The sequence below is a fragment of the Neomonachus schauinslandi genome, chromosome 12, assembly GCF_002201575.2.
Source record: "Neomonachus schauinslandi chromosome 12, ASM220157v2, whole genome shotgun sequence".
NCBI lineage: Eukaryota > Metazoa > Chordata > Mammalia > Carnivora > Phocidae > Neomonachus > Neomonachus schauinslandi.
Window position 1 is genome coordinate 38615468 of NC_058414.1, and position 21567 is coordinate 38637034.

The 21567-nt window shown below is 42.7% G+C and overlaps 1 protein-coding gene across 1 annotated transcript in view; it reads right to left on the minus strand.

Moving 5' to 3' along the window:
* SLC25A13 (solute carrier family 25 member 13) overlaps positions 1-21567 on the minus strand; it is a 177130-nt gene that overhangs the window by 106455 nt on the left and 49108 nt on the right. Inside the window, exon 4 of the mRNA XM_021689816.2 lies at positions 5207-5322. Within this exon, the coding sequence (XP_021545491.1) occupies positions 5207-5322 (116 nt within the window). The remainder of the gene's footprint in view (positions 1-5206; positions 5323-21567) is intronic.

Sequence of the window (21567 nt, forward strand, 5' to 3'; positions counted from 1 at the left end):
ATCCACCTTCGGCTCAGGTCATGATCCTGGGGTCCTGGGATCGGGCCCCACATCGGGCTCCCTGCCCGCGGGAAGCCTGCTTCTCCCTCTCCCACTCCCCCTGCTTGTGTTCCCCCTCTCGCTGTATCTCTCTCTGTCAAATAAATAAATAAAATCTTTAAAAAATAAAAAATAAAATAATAAAGTTGGAGAATTCATCTGAAATCAAGACTTATTATAAAGTTGTAGTAATTAAAGAGAGTATAGCGATGGTGCAGACATAATTATAGAAGGACAGAATTCAGAAACAGACCCACAGTGATTTAAGATCACTGTTATCAGCACAGAGCAATAAAACAAAGAGCAATCCTTTCAGTAATAGTGCTGGGAAAGTAGATATCCACTTTCTGGAGAAAGTCTGGAGAACCTTGACTCTCACAACATGCAAAAGTAAACAAAAAATCCAACCACGTTCTAGAAAGACTGAAAGTCTAAATTTGAAAGGAAAACAAAAAAACTTCTGAAAGATAACAGAGGAGACTGTCTTTGCGACCTTTCGGTAAGCAAAGATTTCTTAAATGGGACACAGAAAGAACTATCTGTAAAAGAAAATGCTGATAATTTGTACTACATGAAGTTTAAGAACTTGTGTTCCTTAGGGCCCTATTAAGTGAGTGGAAGCGGAAGTCACGGAGTGAAGATATACAACCCACGAACACCTTGTACCTAGAAAAACGGCACACCGCTAAAGAGGATATGCAAATGGCCAGTAAATATTTTTTTAAGGTTGCACAACCCATTAGTAGTCAGGAAAATGCAAATTAAAGCGACATAATGAGGTATCACTGAAATAAACGTGACTGGTAATAGCAAGGGTTAGCAAAGGCATGGAACAACGAGAACTCTTATACACTGACAGTGTGAATGCACTGGTCAAGCACTCTGGAAAACTGTTTGGCAGTATCTATTGAAGCCAAACACACACATTTTCTATGACCCAGCAGTTCTACTCCTAGAAATGGCCCCACACCCACATCCCAAAAGATAAATAAAACAATGTTCAAAGCACATTATTTGCAGCTACCAAAGCTGGAAGTGTGCAAATGCCTACCAATGGTAAGATGAATAAACAAATCAGGATAAAGTCATACAATGGAATCGTATACAACAAAGAAAAAGAACAAGGTAAAAATAGATACAACATAAACATGGCTGAATCTCACAGATAAAATGTGAGCAAAAGTCAGAGTGAAACGGTACGTTCTGTATCTCTCCATTTTTATCTAGTTTAAAAACAAGCAAACCCAGTCAATGTTGACAAATGTCCACTGTTAGCACTGGGCCTGGGGGACGATAACTGGAAAGGGGCCCATGGATGCTGGCACTATTCTCCTCCTGATCTGGATGGCGATAAAGTTCATCAAGAGGTACACTTATGATTCGTGCATTCTTCTGTATGTATGCTACGTTTATGTAAAGAATACTTTAAAAAATTAAAAATAAAAATTCACTAGCATATATAAAATAGGCTAAAAATGCAAAGAGAAACAGAACAAAGTATTTGTTCTCCACACATACAGAATTGCAAATTGTTAACTAGAATTTTCTTTATACGGATACCCTATTACACACCTGCTGACATCTCAAAATGCACTTATAAATATCAGATATCAAAACAAGAAAACATGGTGAGAACAAAATATTGGAGATACGTTTTTCCTCAGAGGAAACAGGTGAAAATAATGAACTCATATCAAAGGAACAAAATTGGCCTAATCAAGATCTTTTCATTGTAGCAAACACAGGAGTAATCTAGACATGAAAACACGACAAACATAAACAAGGCCTAAGAGGAAACGGGGCAAGCCCTCCCTGAAATGTGACACTTGATTATCTGCCCCTCACGCCACCCGATTTTTGTGTGGTGTGTACCAGAATCAGCGTTAGTGGGAGCGGGAGTACAGCCGGCTTGTTGACAAACACTAGTGCTTACTGAGTTTCATCAGGCCCTGCTTCAAACAAGCCCCCAGGTGGAAATCCACTATGTTACAGATCAAGAGGGTAATGGCTCTCCTCTGGACGGAATGCAAAGCCAGGAGGTCCGGGGAACTGAGGCCACTCTCCTGCCTTGCCTGCAGCCCATGGGAAGGCCCCAGATAAACCTCTGTTCCGAGAAACAATGCTCTCCTCATGACCACAGCTGACGGAGCCCATCTGGGAGGGAAAAGAGGAGGCCTTTCTCTCTTACCTCTTCATGTTTACCCCTCCCAGAGATGCACACCCAGGCAACCTTCTGAAATACACAAGGGTCATTCTTGGGTGAAGGGCTTACAAGGAGCTAAGGATGTAACCAGAGGTAGGACTGTCACTGCGCACATCTCCAACAGCCTCACAGGGACAGGCCGCCGGGTCACAGATCAGGATGCTCTTAATTCTGCGGGCTTATGAGATTAAGACTGACTAAGTAAGTCCTCTTTTCTGCCCAACTCCATTTTTTAAGAAAGTTCTCCAACCCCATTATAAGTTTCCTGGAAAACATACTTGTGCTAGCCTCTTCTAAAGATACCTGCTGTTGAAATACTCCTTAGGCTGCCACATCCCCTGTATGATTTTGTTTACTGGGTAAAAGCCAACTAAACACAGCAGCCACCTCTCCTGGGGGACTCTACCTTATGAAAAATGTTAAGTCAACTATTAATTTGCAATTTGATGGTCATTTGGATTCTTCTTTGTAGTATGCATATCCCTGTTAGTTTAATCCCAAATAGGGATGAATAGGTCAGAAAAGCCCAGGCTACATCGTTTGACTCCCTCACCCCTGGGTGAGGACCCCATCAGCTCATCATAAATGGATATAGGACATACCCTGTTTCTGCTTGGTGACACTGGGAGGGCAGGGTACTGGGAGAGGAGGTGTACATTTCTTCTACAAGTTACATGCAACTGATGTTGTCATAAGAATTTCAGCTCCTTGGAAACCATGATTTCTTATTTGAATGTCTTATGCCTTCAGAGATGGGATAATGTTCAACACAAAACAGATGGTAAGCAAATTACTGGCTAACTGGCCAGCAGTTAAACTGCAAGTTAGAAGTGCAGGGCTTCCCAAAACACAAGAAAAAAAAAAGGCGGGCGGGGGAGAGAAGAAGAAAGTCCTCCTTTGCTTTTTCAAGTTTTTTCTTTCAGTAATATTTTTATAGAGGCCTTTGTTCTCCAGATAGCACCTTTATATGCAGTGTATCTTCTAATCCTCACATAGTCCTGCAAGGTAGATTATTATTACCCTGACTGTACAGATGAAGAAAAGAAGGCTCAGAAGGTTGAACCGATTTGCCCATCAACAAAGCACTAGTAAGAAGCAGACACAGAATGGTCCTGCTACTGCACTTGCAGCACTTCACAGATGACCCCCCTCCCGCACCTGATGACCCCCTCTCCTGCACCTGCTTCTTCACCTGCTGCTTCCTTCTGCTCCCAGGAACAGCACGTCTCCCTGCACGGGGGACAGTCTCCTGTTTCTTTCCTCCACTGGGCCAGTCACCGCTTCACGCTGGACGTAAGGAGAACACTGCAGGCCACTTCCCAGCGCCCCCCATCTCCACCCCGGGGCCCCTGCACCCCCGCCTGCACACGTGCTACAGGAGGGGGAAGCGCGAGCGAACGCGGCTGCCCAACTCACTCAGACGCGCAGGCGTTCCTCTGGAAACCCCCAGGAACCGTATTCATCAAACTGGCTTCCACTGGGTCAATTAACGCCACCATGAGCTGGCTGCTCGTTTGTCACTCGAAAATTTCAACGGGGACATTTTTTTATTGGTGTTCCAAGGAAAAGCTGTGGTTACAGTGATACTTAGATGAATCGGGTGATGGGAAAGAAAAAAACTAAAGTTATTCTAGGGATGCTTAAATATGAAATGATCCACGTAGAGTTCTACTGGAGTGTTCATGGAATGCATCTGAGCTTCTAGACTGTATGAAACAAAACCAGGCATGTGTCCATGTTTTGCCTCAGCTGATCGAGCCTCAAATAACTGCCATGTCAAAGGAACATGGACGAATGGATGCAGAAAAGGGAAGGCTTCTAGAAGCCTTACCTACACTTTATGTAGCTATTGTCTTCATTTCTGATAAGGAAAATGAAGACCTGAGAGGATGATTAACTTATTCAGACACAACAGAGGCCGAGAGCCAGAAGGAGCGAAGTCTCTCTCCAGTTCCAGAATTATTCCAGAATAGATGGTGCTCTATCATATCATCTGTATTCTCCTCCCATCTGTACATTGCTCACCATCCATCAAGTAAGACAGACCCAGGAAGTCCAAACGAACTGGAAACTATGAATAAAGACATTTGCAATGGGCATCTCAGCCATCTCCCCTGAATCAACAATCCACAAGCCCAGGAGGGCTCCACAGTTCCTCACGGGCAGTGCTATCTACAGCAGGGTCACGTGCATGAACAACACACACTGGATACCACACAGTCCAAGGAAAAGGTGGTACTTTCCGTCAAATCTATCTTCAGTATAAAAAAGTTTATTTTTACACTTTTTTTATACGTCAGTAAGCACCTTATTTTTAATAAAGAACCTACTCCTGGCCTGCTACTTCCTTTCTCCTAGTACTTAAAAAGACATGTGGGTTTTCTGCAACTCTGCAGCTAATCCCTGTGAGGCCGGTTCTGGCTTTTCACAATGAAGAAGGTGGCAGCACGGCAGAGAGAACGACCCAGCCAAGGGGGTCCTCTTGGGAGACCGAGGTTCTGCTGCTGCCACCCTGAACTCCTATCTTGTGCAGAGCCTTTGCACTCAAGCTACTCCGTGGGGACCAGGTAAGGACTGAAAATGCCGGGGGCACAGGAGGTACCTTCTGTTCTTAGGCAGTTTATGAACGTCTTCCTCCTACCTGTGGGAAGCACCCGATTGTGAAGGAAATTAACAGAAGTCCTGCTTAGCTCACATGACCTACGACTCTGAAAAAGTCATGCACAACCTCCCTCACCTTAAAACTAAACCAGAGTATCAAAACGGGGCCAGAAATCTATTTTTTCAAATAGAAAGATATTTGAACTGGAGCCCCAAAACACAGAACAATCTTTGTTAAAAGGGATATGCTTAACTTCTTAAAAAGTTTCTCCATACACTTCATTTCTGGGGACACACACACACACAAAAAAAGCTCACACAAGTCTGCACTTACTTAGGTGCACACATACTCACACCCCTTACCAAAAGTAACTTCTCCTTTGCCAGTTTTGTCAAAGAGTTGAAAGGCCACCATGAACAAAGCATCTGGGGCACACAGGACAGATTCAAATGCTACGAACTCTTGAAAGGATATTAATCTGCAACATAAAACAAGCACAAAGCATAAAATCAGTAGCTTGCAGAAAATAAAAGCATACACAAATAGACACTAGGGAAAAAATTAAACATCGCTGTCAAAAAACTACATTCAAACCTAAAAACATTTATAAACACTTAGCATTTCCTTTTACATACAGTGGACTGAAATAGCAATGTACAGAATCTAAAGAACATGACAGGTTCGAATTACAATTTCAAACGTAACTGTTTTAGCCAACATGGCATTTTTGTTTCAGGCATATTGCTGGATTCTAGAATTAAAGATTAGGTATTTTAAATTAGGACGTGACAGGGCAGCAGTAATATAGAGCAGCTTTGTCATTCATTAATACACCATGTAAAAATGGTTCACAGAGACTCATTCATTGCTGAGATCTACCGACCACATGTGGACTCAACTAGGGGTAGTATTGGTAGGGGTGGTAGAATACAAACAGACATGAAATGTGATGCCAAAGAAGTTCTAGTCTGATAAGGCAGATAACACTAGTCTAGAACTAGAAACAGTATACAATCTTAAGACAGGGAGCAATATGATGAGAACAGAATTCTGGTAGGAAATCAAAGGCGGCTTTGTAGCAGAAATGGAATGCGAGCTGGCTCTTGAAAAATGAGTGAAATTCAGGTATGTAGTAATGGGCACAGAAAGGCCGGCACTCTAGTCAGGGGGATCCTTGCAGAAAGGCAGGTGCAAGAAAGCTAGGGCGTGTACAAGGGAAATGGTGAGGAACTGATTTTGTCTGGGCAGCAGAGCACATAAAAGAAAACACTGTGAAATGAGATTAAAAGTATAAGACCAAAGATGGGCATGAAAACAAAAAAAAAGGGACTGCTTTTTCTTCCCTAGGAAGCAAGGAGTGATTGAAGAGTTTCTGAGCAAGGTCATGACATAATCAAATCTGGTTGTTAGGAACAATACAACAGGCCACAGATGCTTTGACTTCCAAGGAGGTATTCTGTATTTTAAATTTCCAAATATTTCAATGATACACTGAAGTCCAAGTCTCTGGAGGATACAGAGGGAGGAAGAAAACAGGAGTGTTTTCCTATGTTTCTCAAAACACTTAATTACTTCTAAGCAGCTCATAGAGAGAACACATTTTTATACAAAGTGTTACAAAGTTAAGTGTTTCCCAGAATGTCACCTGATCATAATAATATCACAAAGAAAGGAAAATCCCATGGTGTGTTCAATATACAATTTCTGTCATTCAGCACCCAAAACACATCCTTCCAGATGCACGGGAACATTCGGGAGCAGGAACAGCATATGTTACAGAAATATGTTGGCCCAGAACATCTTCTCTACCACTCAGTGTGTCTCACTGAGAATCTATGTGCAAGTAAGACCAGGATGGGAAGAGACGCAAAGCTGAGTCAAACATTCTTAGCGGGCCTCGAGGAGCTTACAGCCTGTTGGGGGAGTGCGAGGTAGTCACGTGCATATATGCCCACCAGAATGCACGAGTTGAGGGTCAAAAGTAAAAGAAGACATAAAGTGTTAAGGGGGCACAAGAAGAGTGATTTGTTCTGCCTACAAACCTGGGGAATGCTTCGTGGAGGTGTGGCATTTAAAGAAGAAATTTTAAAGTTGAGAAGATCTTTGAGATGATCTACTTCAACCTCCTCATTTTACTTTTGAGAAAACTAGAAGTTAATGACTTATGTGAAGGGGAAGCAACTGGCTTCTGGCATTCTGGCCTAAAACCCAGGTGTCCTGGTTTCCATTTGACTGAGACCAAACTCCAGCTGGGATGGGAAGATGGCAAGAAGAGTGAAGGGCAGAGAGAGGACCTTCCACACTGAGGAAAGAACAGAGCGAAACACAGAGGTGACAACATATGGGATGTGCTGTGTTTAGGGAAGGACGCAGGTGTTGCCCACCCTGTATCTAATAGGTTGTGAGGGGTGAAGAGTGGCTTGAGCTGTAATACCAGCCACCTGTGGAAGACCTTAAAGGCCAAGTTACAAAATCTTGACTTCTTTGCAAGAAGTGAGAAGTCACTGAAGGTCTTTGGCGGGGGGGGAGGCGCTAATAAATATCAGGTTCAGATCTTTGTCTTAGAAAAGGAATTGGTGTGTGGGGCACCTGGATGGCTCAGATGGTTAAGTGTCTGCCTTCAGCTCGGGTCATAATCCCAGCGTCCTGGGATTGAGCCCCGCATCGGGCTCCCTGCTCAATGGGGAGCCTGCTTCTCCCTCTCCCTCTGCCTCTCTCCCTGCTCATGCTCTCTCTCTATCTCTGTGTCTCAAATGAATAAATAAAATCTTAAAAAAAAAAAAAAAAAAGGAATTGGTGTGGAAGATGAATTTAACAGAGGAAAGACAAGATGGGGAGATAGTGTGAGAGCAAGGCACAGCAGGGGTCTAAGCCAGAGCTACCGCACCAGGACTGAAAAGAGAGGAAAGGTTAGAGAAACAGTTGAGGCAGGAATGACAGAACTTGGTAGAGATGGATGTCAGAGACTGAGGGCCAGGAAAAGGCCCAAAACATCCAACCTGGCTAACTGAGTGGGATGATGATATGACCACCAAACACAGAGTGAGAGAAAAAAAAGAAAAAGAGAGAAAGGTCTTGTGAGACAGTGAGACCAATTCCGACTGTGTTACATTGGAGGTACTGGTGGGACACTGACTATGGTGTCCAGCTGGAAACCAAAAGCACCAGTGTGGAACTTGGGAGAAGGGCTGGAAGCAGTTGAACTGCATCCTCCCCAAAAAATTCATGTTGAAGTCTTAACCCTCAGTACTTCAGAATATGACCTCTACTTGGAGCTAGGGTTGCTGCAAACGTAATTAGTAAAAATGAGCTCAGACCGGAATAGGGTGGGCACCTAATCCAATATGACTAGAGTCCTCATAAAAAGGGGAAGTTTGGACACAGATATGCACACAGGAAGAACACCATGTGAAGATAAAGGTAGAGATCAGATGCTTCTATAAACCAAGGAATGCCAGAGATTTCCAGCAAACCGCCAGAAGCTAGGGGACAGGCATGGAACAGATTCTCCCTCACAGCCCTCAGAAGAAACCAACCTTGCTTGACACCCTTGATCCTACCCTCCAGAACTGTGAGACAATAAATATATTTATTTTTAAAGCCATCTGGGTTGGGGATACTTTGTTATAGCAGGACTAACAAACTAATACAAAGGCTAAGATAGGAAACACAGATCTGGGAGTTTTTAAACAAAGGCTACTTAAAGCTGTGAATGAAACTCAGGGCTCAGGCTCACCGTACTCTGCACTACTGAAGCAGTAGAGAGGGAAAAGGTGTCTCTGTCTGCTTTCTCCTTGCCATCGCTCCTACTTCCAGGACTCCTCTGAGCAGGTACCAACAACCACACAGCCACACTGCTCACCAGTTTAGCCTGCTGGCAATTTGTCAAGGCACAAAATAATCCTATTTGCTCAATTATCCCTGCACAGACGTTTGGTTAATTAAAAGTTGCACAGTGTGTTATCCAGAAAAGAGGCATTTTTTTTTTTTATTTAATGATTGGAATAAAGACTTAAATACAATAAAAAGAGTATTTTATATCTCTCAAAATGGTATGAGAAACCTGAACACGATCTATATGCATGAACAAATCCTCATCTGGCAAAGTCAATGTGGTTTCATAACCATACCTGGCCAATGAATACTCTGGTATTTTAGGCATGTTACAGATACCAAAAAGGTATGTAATTTGGTAATCCTGTTAGATACAAGTATTACACAACTATGTAGGAGGTATATAGATGAACCATGAAATCATAATGTCTTACTGTTCAGCAAGATCATTTTGGATTTTCAAGGTAATCTGACTAGAGGACTATCAGAATAATTACATAGTACTATATTCATTTACAGCGTGCTATCTAAACACACACACACACACACACACACACATTTTCACATAAACAGTACTTCAGTCTTGCTTTTACAGATTTAATGGGTATTAGAGTAAATTACAACAAAGAATACGAGCTTAATCAAGTTCAGACCTGGCTGGGGAGCTCACTTGGTTCCGTTTCTAAGCAAAACTTCTCTGACAATGTTAGATGCCCTCTAAAATAAACCCCACAACTCTGCTGGACTCCATGACCACTGCCTGCGGAAGAGTGTTTGACTAGGCCCACCCGCAGCAACTAAGAGCGGGACACTGCTCAGTGAAGAGAAGCAAACGCAGGAGTCCCATTTTCAAAGGCCCCCAACCACTCCGATGAGGGAAAAGTAGGTTTCTAACTACTCTGCTCCTGGTTCTGATGCCACCAGAGATTTTTTTTTAAGAAAGTCGTTTTTGTGTTTCAAACCATTAGAACCGCTACCCTCCTTATTCGAAAGCTGCAGGGGGCAGCCGCAACTTTACAAGCCCACGGAGTCCGCCTAAGCCAGCTCAGACACCACATTCTCCAATCAAATACTGAGCCAGGGAAAAAAGGGATACAAAGTGGACTCCACAGGTACATTGGGCTCAGGGCTGTGGAAGATGACACAACTATTACATACACAGAAAGAAACTAGAAGGACACAAACCAAAATAATGCCAGAGTTTCCTTATAGTAGCATCCCTTTAGGTCTCCTCCTCCCGTATTGGCAACGGATAGCTCTTAGCCTGGAGATGCGTAAAATAGAGAATACAGACTGAAAACCATGACATTATGGGAAAAAGTAGCAAGTAATAGGAGTGGAGATAAATTACCCAGTGATTCAGAGGAAGGAAAGATCATTATTATATTGAGAGTAAAGAGACGGGGAGTGTCTTACGGTCACGTGACGTCAGAGGGACAATGCGACCCAGTGGACGTGTCCCGTCAGTCTTGCAGAAGTAAGATGTGATCAAGCAGAGATGGGAGGTGGGGGAAGGAGAGGCCGCCAACGGCAGTCGGTGCCCACTCCATGTGCCGGGCACGGGCCGGTGCCGGGAAGACACAGGCAAAAAGTGCAATCTCTGCCCCCCCAAGAACTGATGGCCCGGGGGGGTGGGGGGGGGCAGATGGTGAGCCAGGAACCAAGGCAGGAGGGCTGCAGATGAAGAGCCACAAGCAGTGTGAGTATATACTGGAGTAAGGGCAAGTGCAATGGTGCGCACATCCTGACAGTACACGAAGTCTGAAATTCTTGGTGACACGACGAATTGTGCTTTAAACCATTTACTCTGGCAGAGGAGTGTTAAGTGACCTGGAAGGAGAAGAGCCTGGAGTTGGGGAGACGTGTTGGTTGAAGCCAGGGAAGAGACATGAAGGCCTGAAGGAAAGGAAGGGTGCCTTATGACAAGGCGATGGGAGTACAGGGCGCTACGCTCTCCAAAGAGGGCAATCTGACAACAAAGCAAGAGTCTTAAAAGTGCCCACAGTCTTTGACACCACAATCCCATTTCTAGGAATGTATCCTAAAAAAAAATCAATGTGTACAAACTTTTATCTGTAAGGATGTTCAAGCAGCACTGCTGATCGTGCAAAAAGTGAAAACAACCGCGATATGCAAAAATACGTGACTGATGAAATAAAGGAACATCCGTATACAGACTACTCTCCAAACACTATCATTGTTATAAATAGATTCACATTATTAAGTAAAAAACCAGTTATAAAAATGCATGAAAAAAGATCCCGTTTTGTTAAAAATGGACAAAAATAATACCTTAAACACATACATAAAAGTGTGAAGGATGTATGCCAAAATGTCAACAATGGTTCTCTCTCTAGGTAGTTAAAATATTAGAAACTTAAGGTTTTTCTCCTTTTGCTTGCCCAGATTTTCTACTCTTCTCAATAATACACATACTGAACTACTTTTGTAGTAAGAAAAAAATTAAAATTTACATGAAACAAAACATCAAGGATCTCAACGTAGGTAGTGGCAGGAGGACTGAATAAAAGGTTGGGGATGGTGGCGGGGGGGGGAACCAAAAAAAAAAGAAACAAATGACAGTCACACTAACTGGCTATCCAAGGTGGATAACCTCCAGCTTCTCTTCCTCCTGGCTGTTGCTTATTCTCGCTCAGCAGCAACTTATACCCCATGTGGTCCCTTTCATCTCCCGCCTGGCTCCCACCTCTAGGCCAACTTTGTGGCTAGGAAAGTTTAAGCAACTGCACATAAGGATCTGATCTGTTCGGGCTTCAGGAAGCTTGGTTGTAGACAATGCACCATATCAAAATCCAATTACCACTTTTACTTAAGGCTCCTAACCACAAGAGTGCTTCGCAAAAATAACTTCTTCTTATAACCCTCTTCGTGTGTTACAACAGAAGCCAAATAATTGTCCAGGATTAATGGCAGAGATAAAAGTAAAATCGAACTCCAAAAACTCAGTTCCAACCACCAGACCACCCAGGTTCAAGTATCTGTGAATGTCGAGGGGAAAAAAAAACACAGAACTGGGCTTTCCTGAGATCACCAGTTTATCAAAAGAGCTTTGGCCTCCATGATTTTAACATCTTTAATAGCTTTTGGGGTTTTACAGCTCTTTTATCTCCCTCCCAAATGCCTTGCAAATATATGTGGTTCAGGCCACCAAGCAAATATGTTCCCTGCGTCTCTGATATACCAGGCAATGCCCTAGGCACTAAAGATACCATGAAAATGAATAAGATGGACAGAATCCCATCCTCAAGGAATTCCATTCTAGTGGAGAAAGCAGGCAATGAGCACAAACATACCGACATAAAAATAAGATGATTCATAATCAGATAACTTCTGTGTAGAGGATAAGAGAGAGGAATGCCTTAAAGCAGTTGCTTCTCAGCCCCAGAGGGCCTATTTAATTGGTCTTTGGAGGGACCTGAGCAGCCTTTTGTTTCTTTCCACTTCCCAAGTGATCCTACCCTGCGGCCAACCTTTGAGAATGATGGGGATGGGAGATGGGCTGCTCTGCCTACATGCCCAGGAAATGCCTCTTGGGAGGTGGCATTAGGATCTGAATGAGGAGGAGGAAGCACTGGGAAGATGTGGAGCAAGAGTTTTTGGGGCAGAAGAACCTCCATGCGGGCACCGGCCCTAAGAGAGGCCAACCCTGGGAGCCCCGTGGGGCAGGGTGCCACCAGAGCGCTGGAGACTAGGGAGGAGGGGAGCAGGAGGGAGGCGGGGATGAAGGAGCATGCAGGGCCAGACAGGCGATGTGGACTATACTGCAAGCATGCATGGGGGACAGCCACTACCGGAGGGTTTTAGACCCAGGAATGTGGGATCCCATTGGAAGAACACTCAGGACACTGCCGGGCACAGACTGCAGGGGGAAGCAGGGAGCCCAGTCCGAAGAGGCTGCAGCGGGCCGGGCCAAGGGCTTACTTAGCAGGAGAGAGAACTGAGAAGGGTTCAAATCCAGGGCTTGTCTGAGCAGTCCCAGCACACAGCTTTTCAAGCCCGGCAGGTCAGGCGCCCGTCGGGGACATCCAGTGGCCTGTGGCTGCAGGCACTACGGCAGCCACAGGCTCGGACTGAGGCCCTGCAGTCAGAGAGCACATGAAAACTACTAGTTAGGCAGACGGCGGAGGAGCTCATAAATAAATGAGGCTGGCTGACAGTCAGTGAGAAAACAAACTAGGCCTCACAACCTCAGTTGGGCAAATTCATTTCAGTTGTTCTTAACACGCTTTAAAAAGACAATGAATTCTTGTTACCTAATTGTATATGCCAGAATCATCAGGAGTAAGGTGGAAAGAGGCCCGAGTTCCAGTTCTTCCTTTGCCTGAGTGGCTGAATGATTTTGCTGGGCAAGTTGGAGCAGATCTCCTTTCCTGATCTATGAAGGAGGCTCTCTCCAATGCCTTTCAGTCCAGAATCCTGTTTTCTTCCATGTTTGGTTACAGGGAGCCCTCCCATGCCCACCCCGGTTCCAGCACTGGCCTTGGCATTCCTCGGAGTACATCTGTTCCGAGGCCAGCTGGGCTCCTCGGTTCTACACACTCTTGGGTTCAAATCTCACTGCAGCATTTGCCAAGGGGCTATTTAAATTCATTGGCTTCAGTGAAATCTGGCAGATTGAATATTGTTCAAACAGGCTACTGCCTGGCTTTAAAAACCTATTAAAGATTTTATTAGCAATTTTACTGTATTGTTATCATGAATTTCGCCTATAAATACCACCTCTGCATATATCACTGCCTCCATATTGCCAACAGTAGATAAATACACAGGCCCTCGTAACTGTGACCTTGACTCAGTAAGTGATAAGCCCATACTCCAGGCCTACCTGTCTGTCACCCTTGCAGTTCACTCCAAACAGTGCTGGAGTTGCCCAAGGCTGACTGTGCCAACTGCTGGGATTTATAGAGGGCATTCTTATACCTCCAACAATTCCTTCCTTATCAGAGGGATCTACACATTTAACAGGTATGACTCACCCCCATTCTACTTCCCTTTTGCTAATAGTTCGCTGAACTACACACTCAGAAAGATCTTTCACCTATACACATTCTATACCCCATTCTTCCTTCTCCCTGTTAAATAGTACTACTCACTGCCCAATGACCTCAGGAGAATCTGTCTTCATGTCCTGTCACCTCCCCAACCTTTTAAACTTTGAATCATAAAAAAGTTCTAATCATGGCCAATCCCCACAAGAGTAATATTGCATCAAGGAAAAGAATTCCCACAGGGTTTTTAAAGCTAGAGACAAATCATAATCTCCATTAGACTCTAGATAAATACCCTCTTTGTTCTTAAACACTAATAGGGATTGTAAAAACAAACAAAAAACAAAAAAACCCAAAACCTCAAAAGTTTAAAGGGGACCTTTAAAGGAAGAGAAAAATTGAAACGGAGAAAGACCACTGGTTAAAAAAAAGGGGGGGGGGGGGCGGTTAGTCATTCTAAGCCATAATGGAAAATTCACTCAGGTAAGCAAAGTAGATTGAAAAAAATCTATTTCCTAGATCTTTCTTTGTTCTTTTAAGGCTGGATGAGAAGGCGTCAACTCTATTAAAATGGTAAATGAAAAAGGATAATGGAGATATATAAACTTTAGATAAGAAATCAGGACCTATAATGCCACCAGGCACAGAAATTTGTTAACGAGCATTTTTCCAGTGACTGCTGTATACCGGCTATCACTCTGCATAAAGCAGCAGGTTAGTTGTTAGGTTACCACTGGATAAGCAGCTACTGTAAATGCTTCCAGTAGAGCGCGTGCTGCCAAACCCTTTACTTACCTGACTTCAGTCTTCAGTTTAACTTCCCCTTGGTTTAGAGCTGAAAAGCATGAAAAGTACCTTCCACTCAAGAGATTTTGAGTACTTAAAGCCCAAGAGACAAGGTGAAGAACCCAATTTTCTCATGCATACTTTTAGCACAGGCCCATATTAACTAGGGGTGTTCTTCGCTCAAATAGCATTTCAAAATACCAAAAATCGATTGAGTTAAATGATTTTTTAATTGGGACACAATGCCTCTCTCAATGTGTTTTTCTGAATCTTTGAAGCAAGGTAATGATGATTACAGTGATAAGCGAAAACAGATAAGCACCTAAGCACAGACACACAGAAAGTGACAAGAGCAAATGTGCTACTTTCTTGCATGTGCCAATGACAATTGCCAGTCACTTTATTAAAAACAAAATTAAAAATAAGAGGTAAACTAAATATTTTAAAAATCTATGAAATCAAGTTTTACTGATTCCTTTTCAGGGAACATTATCAATTACTCAGAAGTATTTCAACATTTTATTTCATTCACTTTTAAGTCTTTCACTATGGATACACACAAAAACCTTTTTCAACGTGATCATAACATAAGCACTTGGCAAAGCAAAAATTAAGTGACTGAAATAGCCTTTATCAGATTTTTAAAAATAAAATTATTCATGCTGTGGGCAAGAAGAAATAAAAGCACACAGGCTTAAGCCAGAATATCATACACACAAAAAAGCCAACATTAATATCCGCTGTGCCAGCTGAATTCAAATTAACCCAATTTTACATGTTAATTAAACCAGCTATTTTCTTCTTATTGTATTTTTGCTTCTTAAATAGTAGAGTCTACAAGTGATTCCCAACAGACTTGTTCCAACAACAATGACGTATTCATTTACTTCTATTATGACCATACAATACAGTAACTGAGCAGTAATTTTTCACAGCCAATTACACGTGTGGTTCTTTATGCTTAAAGATGCTGAAATAATGTGTACTATAGAGCCATATGCCTGCATCTCTAGTCTGCCTGAGGCAGTTGCCTGGGTAACACATTTTCTCTTCGGTTTAGCATAACCCTTCACTGAATATCATTAGGTGTCATTAAATAGCAAACATTAACATGAACTTCAATATACTACTTAGAGAGAGTCATTTCACCCATGTAAACAAGGGCTCCATCATTTATAAGAAGCTTAAAATAGATTATGATTTTCTGTATTTAAGACCATAAAAAAGAAAAAAAAAAAGTACCCACATGTTGATTCCAAATTGAATTTGCAGAAATTTCTGATAACATAAGAGAATTCAGACCAAGTTTCCGGGGTAACACTTCTTATGATAGTCAATGTAAGCAAAGAAGGACTGGGCTTTTTACTCAAAGTTTACTTTAGATTTACTCAAAGTTGTAAAACAATTCCATCAATTGCATCTCAGACCATCAGAGACTTTTACTCTTTTACAACAAGGTGTGGAGAAGGCACTTGAGTTCAGTAACAAAATTAACTTAGAGGATAAGGTGCTTAAAAATCAAGACACACAGTAATAAATAGAAAGTGCAGGAGACATCATGCATTATCTAAAATATCTTAAATATTAAAAATTTAATAATGTGTTCTATAGTTTAGATATGGCAATATACAGTTTATACAGAGTTTTCTAGAGCCAATGCCTGCATTAAGAGTAGCCACCATCCCCAATAATCTCCATCAGCCCTCCCTCCCATGCCACCGCAAACCAGCACCCATGTCTAAGAAAAACAATGTGCTTGATTGAGAAACACAGTCTCAATCAACACTTAGAGGCTCCCCACCCACCTTCCTAACCAGATTATTGTTCCAAAACAGTGGACTTCTGATTTTTCCGAGACAAAATCGTAATTCCAAGTCTAAACTCCCAACCTAGAAGCAATTACAACTTGCCTTCTACCATCTGCATTACAAAGGGCCTCTGAATTTACAATGTTCATTTTAAAGGACACCTACAAAATGGAAATGAGGCATCAGAGGGCAGCACCATCTCCAATACATTTTCTCACCTTTCCCAGCACAGGAGGAAGGCAGTGCGCCCCTAAAATCTCAGAAAGGGGAGGTGGCAGGTGAGGTTCAAGAGTGACCAGGGTGGAGATGAGGACTGATCAAGGTTCAGGAGTCAGCTGCAAAGCTGTCCAGTCAACCTAAGAGTAACTAAAAAGAAAGCTCTGCCAAGAACAAATGAGTTCTTGGTTATGGGGATTGAAATCCCAGATACATCTATGATGATGAACTGTGTCTTTTTCTCCTTCCCACATGTGTTTTCTAATCCATGATAAGGAAGAAATGGCCACACAAAATACAATGACTTAGCCTCAGGTGTCATGCTTCCACCTCCCACTGCTCCACGAATATTCATGTAGCTGCTTGAATAAAACCTCAATCACCACGTTCAGTCCAGGGGCTGGGATGTAGTTGGCAAAAAAAAAAAAAAAAAAAAAGATTATATTTGATATTAAATGTATATTCCACTTCGGTTTTAGCACGCTGCTCTGAAGTGAGGTAAATTGTGAGAAACAAACTGACCGCACTGATAAATCTTTAAGCAAAACATTTTCAGGATACACTGGGATCCATAGAGATTCAGTCACACCCCTGATGCCCCTATGAGAATTCGTGTTCTGAATGATTACCTAAGACACTCTGGAATTTCAAATAAAATTTTAAAATTAAGACTGAGTTGTATAAATTGCCATTATTGCAAAAAGGAGCCTAATAACTTAAGAAACATTATTAATGAGAATGGAAATAAAAAGTGATTTCTGATTACAATAATTCGATTAAGTAGTGTTTCTGGATTTTACCCCAAATCCACAATAAACAGAACGGTATTTCCATCCTTATAAAGATTAATTAAAATTTTACTACATGGACATAACTTGCTTGCTTAAGAACTGGTAAAAATCTGGGGGAAAAAACACAAATTTTTATATTTAATTGTATTTTGCTCCACAAATAACCACGAACAAAATACAATAAATTCATCTGTTAACACAGACCACCCACAAATGTAGATTCTCATTAAAGTAACCAAAAACATTTATTATAACTTTTTAAGCCTGGTCTACGTAGGTTTATATTTTATTTTATTCTCTGAAAGAACCTATATAAATGCTGAAAAACAGGTAAGAAAAGAAAAATTTTCTGCCCACCATGTTTCCCCATCCTAGTCCACACTATCTCTGTATTCATTAGCAAGTCCTATTTCTAAAGGTCTCCTCACAATACCAAGCTTTTTTAAAAGCAGGCAATTACAACACAGAATAGCGATTGTAAAGAATAATCAAAATTAGAAACTGCTGGGAGTACTTTATATTTTTGCAAAAGCAAATTAAGCTGCAAGACTTTTGAGACTCTTTTGCTTTTTCTGGGTATAATTATTGCTAATTGTAGAAAAGCAACATCAGCGTTTTAATGCTTTTTCCTTCAGTAAGTTGGTGACTGTTTTACTTCCTGACTTAAAAGAAAAAAAAAAAAAAAACCCTGTAGAAGAAAGCACTGACCAGGACATTGTAAAAAGCACAGAAAGGGGGTTTCAATATGAATTACACATTCAGCCAATCCTCAGATACTTTAAAAGGGGGTTCTCACCCATGGAAATGCAACACCATTAGTGAATTTTAAAATTATATTTTAAATTAACAACTAGAAGAATAATGTGAACTCAAATGCATTCAGAGAGAAGACATGACTATATTTATTTAACTCTACTGCAGAAGGCCTGAACTCACCAGACCGTAAGCAGAGACAAGAAGGGCAGAGGACAGAGCTGCACAGGCAAGAGGGACAAGGGGCAGAGGGGCGATGGTGAATGGCACGCAGTAAACACCCAGGCCTTCGCAGGGTGCTGAAGGGAAGGGTAGGAGTCTAAAAGGGATCAAAAACCTAATTCTATGAGTGGTTTTCTCCATACAAAGAATCTCTCAGAGTAATTTTACAAAAACCAGAATGACCCCAGACTATTGTGGCACCAGCCTATTTAGAGAAGATAAAAGTGAAGACATGAGAAGAAAGAAGATTTGCTGAAAAGTTTCAGCACCTGTTACAGACTGCATAAAGTGTTAGTGACCCTGGGAGAAAAATGACAATAGGGGATTTTAACATGCTGAATTTCAATATGGAACCAACTAGAGCGCCTGAGACTCTCATCCCCTCATCACCTATCTGATAATATGTCACACACTCATGGCACTTCATGTGTTCCATCCATTCAAAGTCATTCCACAGATACGGATGGAGGGCTCCTACGTGCTGACCATACCGTCCCAGGATCTGCAGATTCAGCAGTGGACAAAACAAACATCCCTGCCTTCATGGAGCTTACAGGCAAGTGTGTGTGAGAAGGTGGAGGGGGGCACAATAAAACAATGAATAAAATCCTTATGTTACAAGATAACCACTATGAGGGACACTAGAGTAAAAAGGAAAAGGTATGTTAGGGGTACAACTTAAAATAGCATGTGCAGGGAAAGCCTCCCTAAGACGATGTCTTCAGAGCTAAGACCTAAAGGAAGGAAGTGAGCTTCTTAGGGGAAGAAGAAGTGCAAAGGCCCTGAGGTAAGACTGAGCATGGTGTGTTCAAGGTGCAGCAAGATCAAGGTACTAAGGAGGAAGAACAGTAGCACCTTTTCTGGTGCGGGTTACATGGGCTCTGTGTTAGAAATCCACCTGCTGAGTCTTTTACTACGCACCTCCCCTCGAGGGATGCCCTGGTCAGGGAGCCTCAAATTGCCAGTCCTCCAGGGAGAACCAGAGAAGTTATGAAACCGATTTGTAAACTTCCTTATAATTTGTCCCGTGCCTTTAGGAAACAAGACAATGTAATTGAGCTTGTCTTGGAGTTTGCCTTTGAACCTTTTCTCATGTTTTGGACTTGCCCCTGACTTCTACTAGGTCTTTGTCTCTTGGTCAACTTTCTGGCATCTTCCTTTCCGTACTGTTTATATTGGTATCATGAAACCTGATGAGAAGCAGTTGCTCCTGCCACTGTGCTAAAAAATTGGACAGAAGGAGTTCTATATTTTGAGGGCAAAGCCAACTAGATTTGATGAAAGATTAAATGTGAAGTGTGAGAGGAAAAGAAGGAAGCAAGGATGTCTCCAGGGTTTGGACCTGAGCAACAGTTAAGATGGAACGTCCTAAGATAGCAAATAAGAAAGGAAGAACAGGGGCGCCTGGGTGGCTCCGTCATTAAGGATCTGCCTTTGGCTCAGGTCATGATCCCAGGGTCCTGGGATCAAGCCCCGCATCGGGTTCCCTGCTCGGCGGGAAGCCTGCTTCTCCCTCTCCCACTCCCCCTGCTCGTGTTCCCTCTCTCGCTGTGTCTCTGTCAAATGAATAAAATCTTTAAAAAAAAAAAAAAAAGAACAGAAAGGAAGAACATTTTTTGAGAAAAGAATTAGGAATCTAGTTTAGGACACCTGAGGTTTCCAGAGGCCGGACAGATATGCAAATGGAGATCTCAAGTAAGTAGCTGGGCAGATAGGACTCTGGAGTTCAAGCAGGAAAAGAGGGCTAGAGACACAAAAGTAAGAATTATAAAGTATTTAGAACTGCGAGGTGAGATGAGAGGAATTAATGATTGATCATGTCTACATGGTGAAGCCTCCATAAAAATCTCAAAAGCATTCAGGGAGCTTCCAGGTTGGTGAACATGTGGCAGTTCTGGGAGAGGGCATGGAAGCTCCATACCTATGCATCTCTTCCATTTGGATGGTCATCTGTAGCCTTTATCATATCCTTTTATAAAAACCTGGTAAAGAGTAAGGAAACTGTTTTCCTGAGTCCTGTGAGCCACTCTAGTTAATTAACCAAACTCAAGGAGGGGATCATGAGAACCTCCGATTTATAGGTGATCAGTCAGAAGCACAGGGAACAACCTGGTCTTGCAACTGGCATCTAAAGTGAAGGCAGAGGGAGGCGGTCTTGGGGCTGAGCCCTCAACCCTCACGATCTGATGCTAATTCCAGGCAGACACCGTCAGAATTGAGTTAAATTATAAGACACCCAGCTGGCGTCACAGAATTGCTTGGTGTGGAGAAACCGCCCCCCCCCATTTGGTGACCAGCAGAGTCAGAGTGAAGTGTTCTGTGTGAGCAGTAAAGGAGACACACACAGGAGGAAGACTGTTTCCTCCTCAGGATCTTAACAAGAGCAGAACACTGGAAGAAAATCCGAGGGGAGTGCATTCAAGCATGAACAGGTGGGGTGAACTGTAGAGGGCCAGAAAAGAATGCTCTTGATGAACTTTCCAGAAAGAACAGAAGCGAGGCAGAGCTGGAGGAGAAAGTGGAATCATGAGAAGATGTTCTTCATTTGGTAAAAATACCGGAAGGTATGTGTGTCACGAAGAAAGATGCCAGCAGTGGGGGCGGAGGGGTGGCAGGTGATATGCAGAAGAGGGGGAAGGAATGCTGGAACATTCCTGTAAGAACAGGGAGAAGGGAAAGCTGACTACACCATCACAGATGGTATCTCACTGGGTGGCAACAACAGAAGTGTGCACAGAGCAAGGAATAATCCCATTTAATCAGATGAGAAAACTGCCTCCGAAAGCTTAGGTCACTTGTCTCAGCTAAGATTCCAGAGCTTTTAAGAAACTTAGTTAAGGTGTTGGGGCGCCTGGGTGGCTCAGTCATTGGGCGTCTGCCTTCGGCTCAGGTCATGATCCCAGGGTCCTGCGATCGAGCCCCACATCGGGCTCCCTGCTCAGCGGGAAGCCTGCTTCTCCCTCTGCTTCTCTCTCTCTCTCATGAATAAATAAATAAAATCTTTAAAAAAAAAAAAAAAAAAAGCAATGGCCCACAAACTTTAACACGTATTAGAATAAACTGGGTAATGATTAAAAGTGTATATATATATTTTTTTAAGATTTTTATTTATTTGACAGAGAGCGAGAGAGGGAACACAAGTAGGGGGAGTGGGAGAGGGAGAAGCAGGCTTCCCGCTGAGCAGGGAGCCCAATGTGGCGCTTGATCGCAGGACCCTGGGATCATGACCTGAGCCGAAGGCAGACGCACAATGATTGAGCCACCCAGGCACCCCTAAAAATGTATATTTTTATCCTAAGTAGCC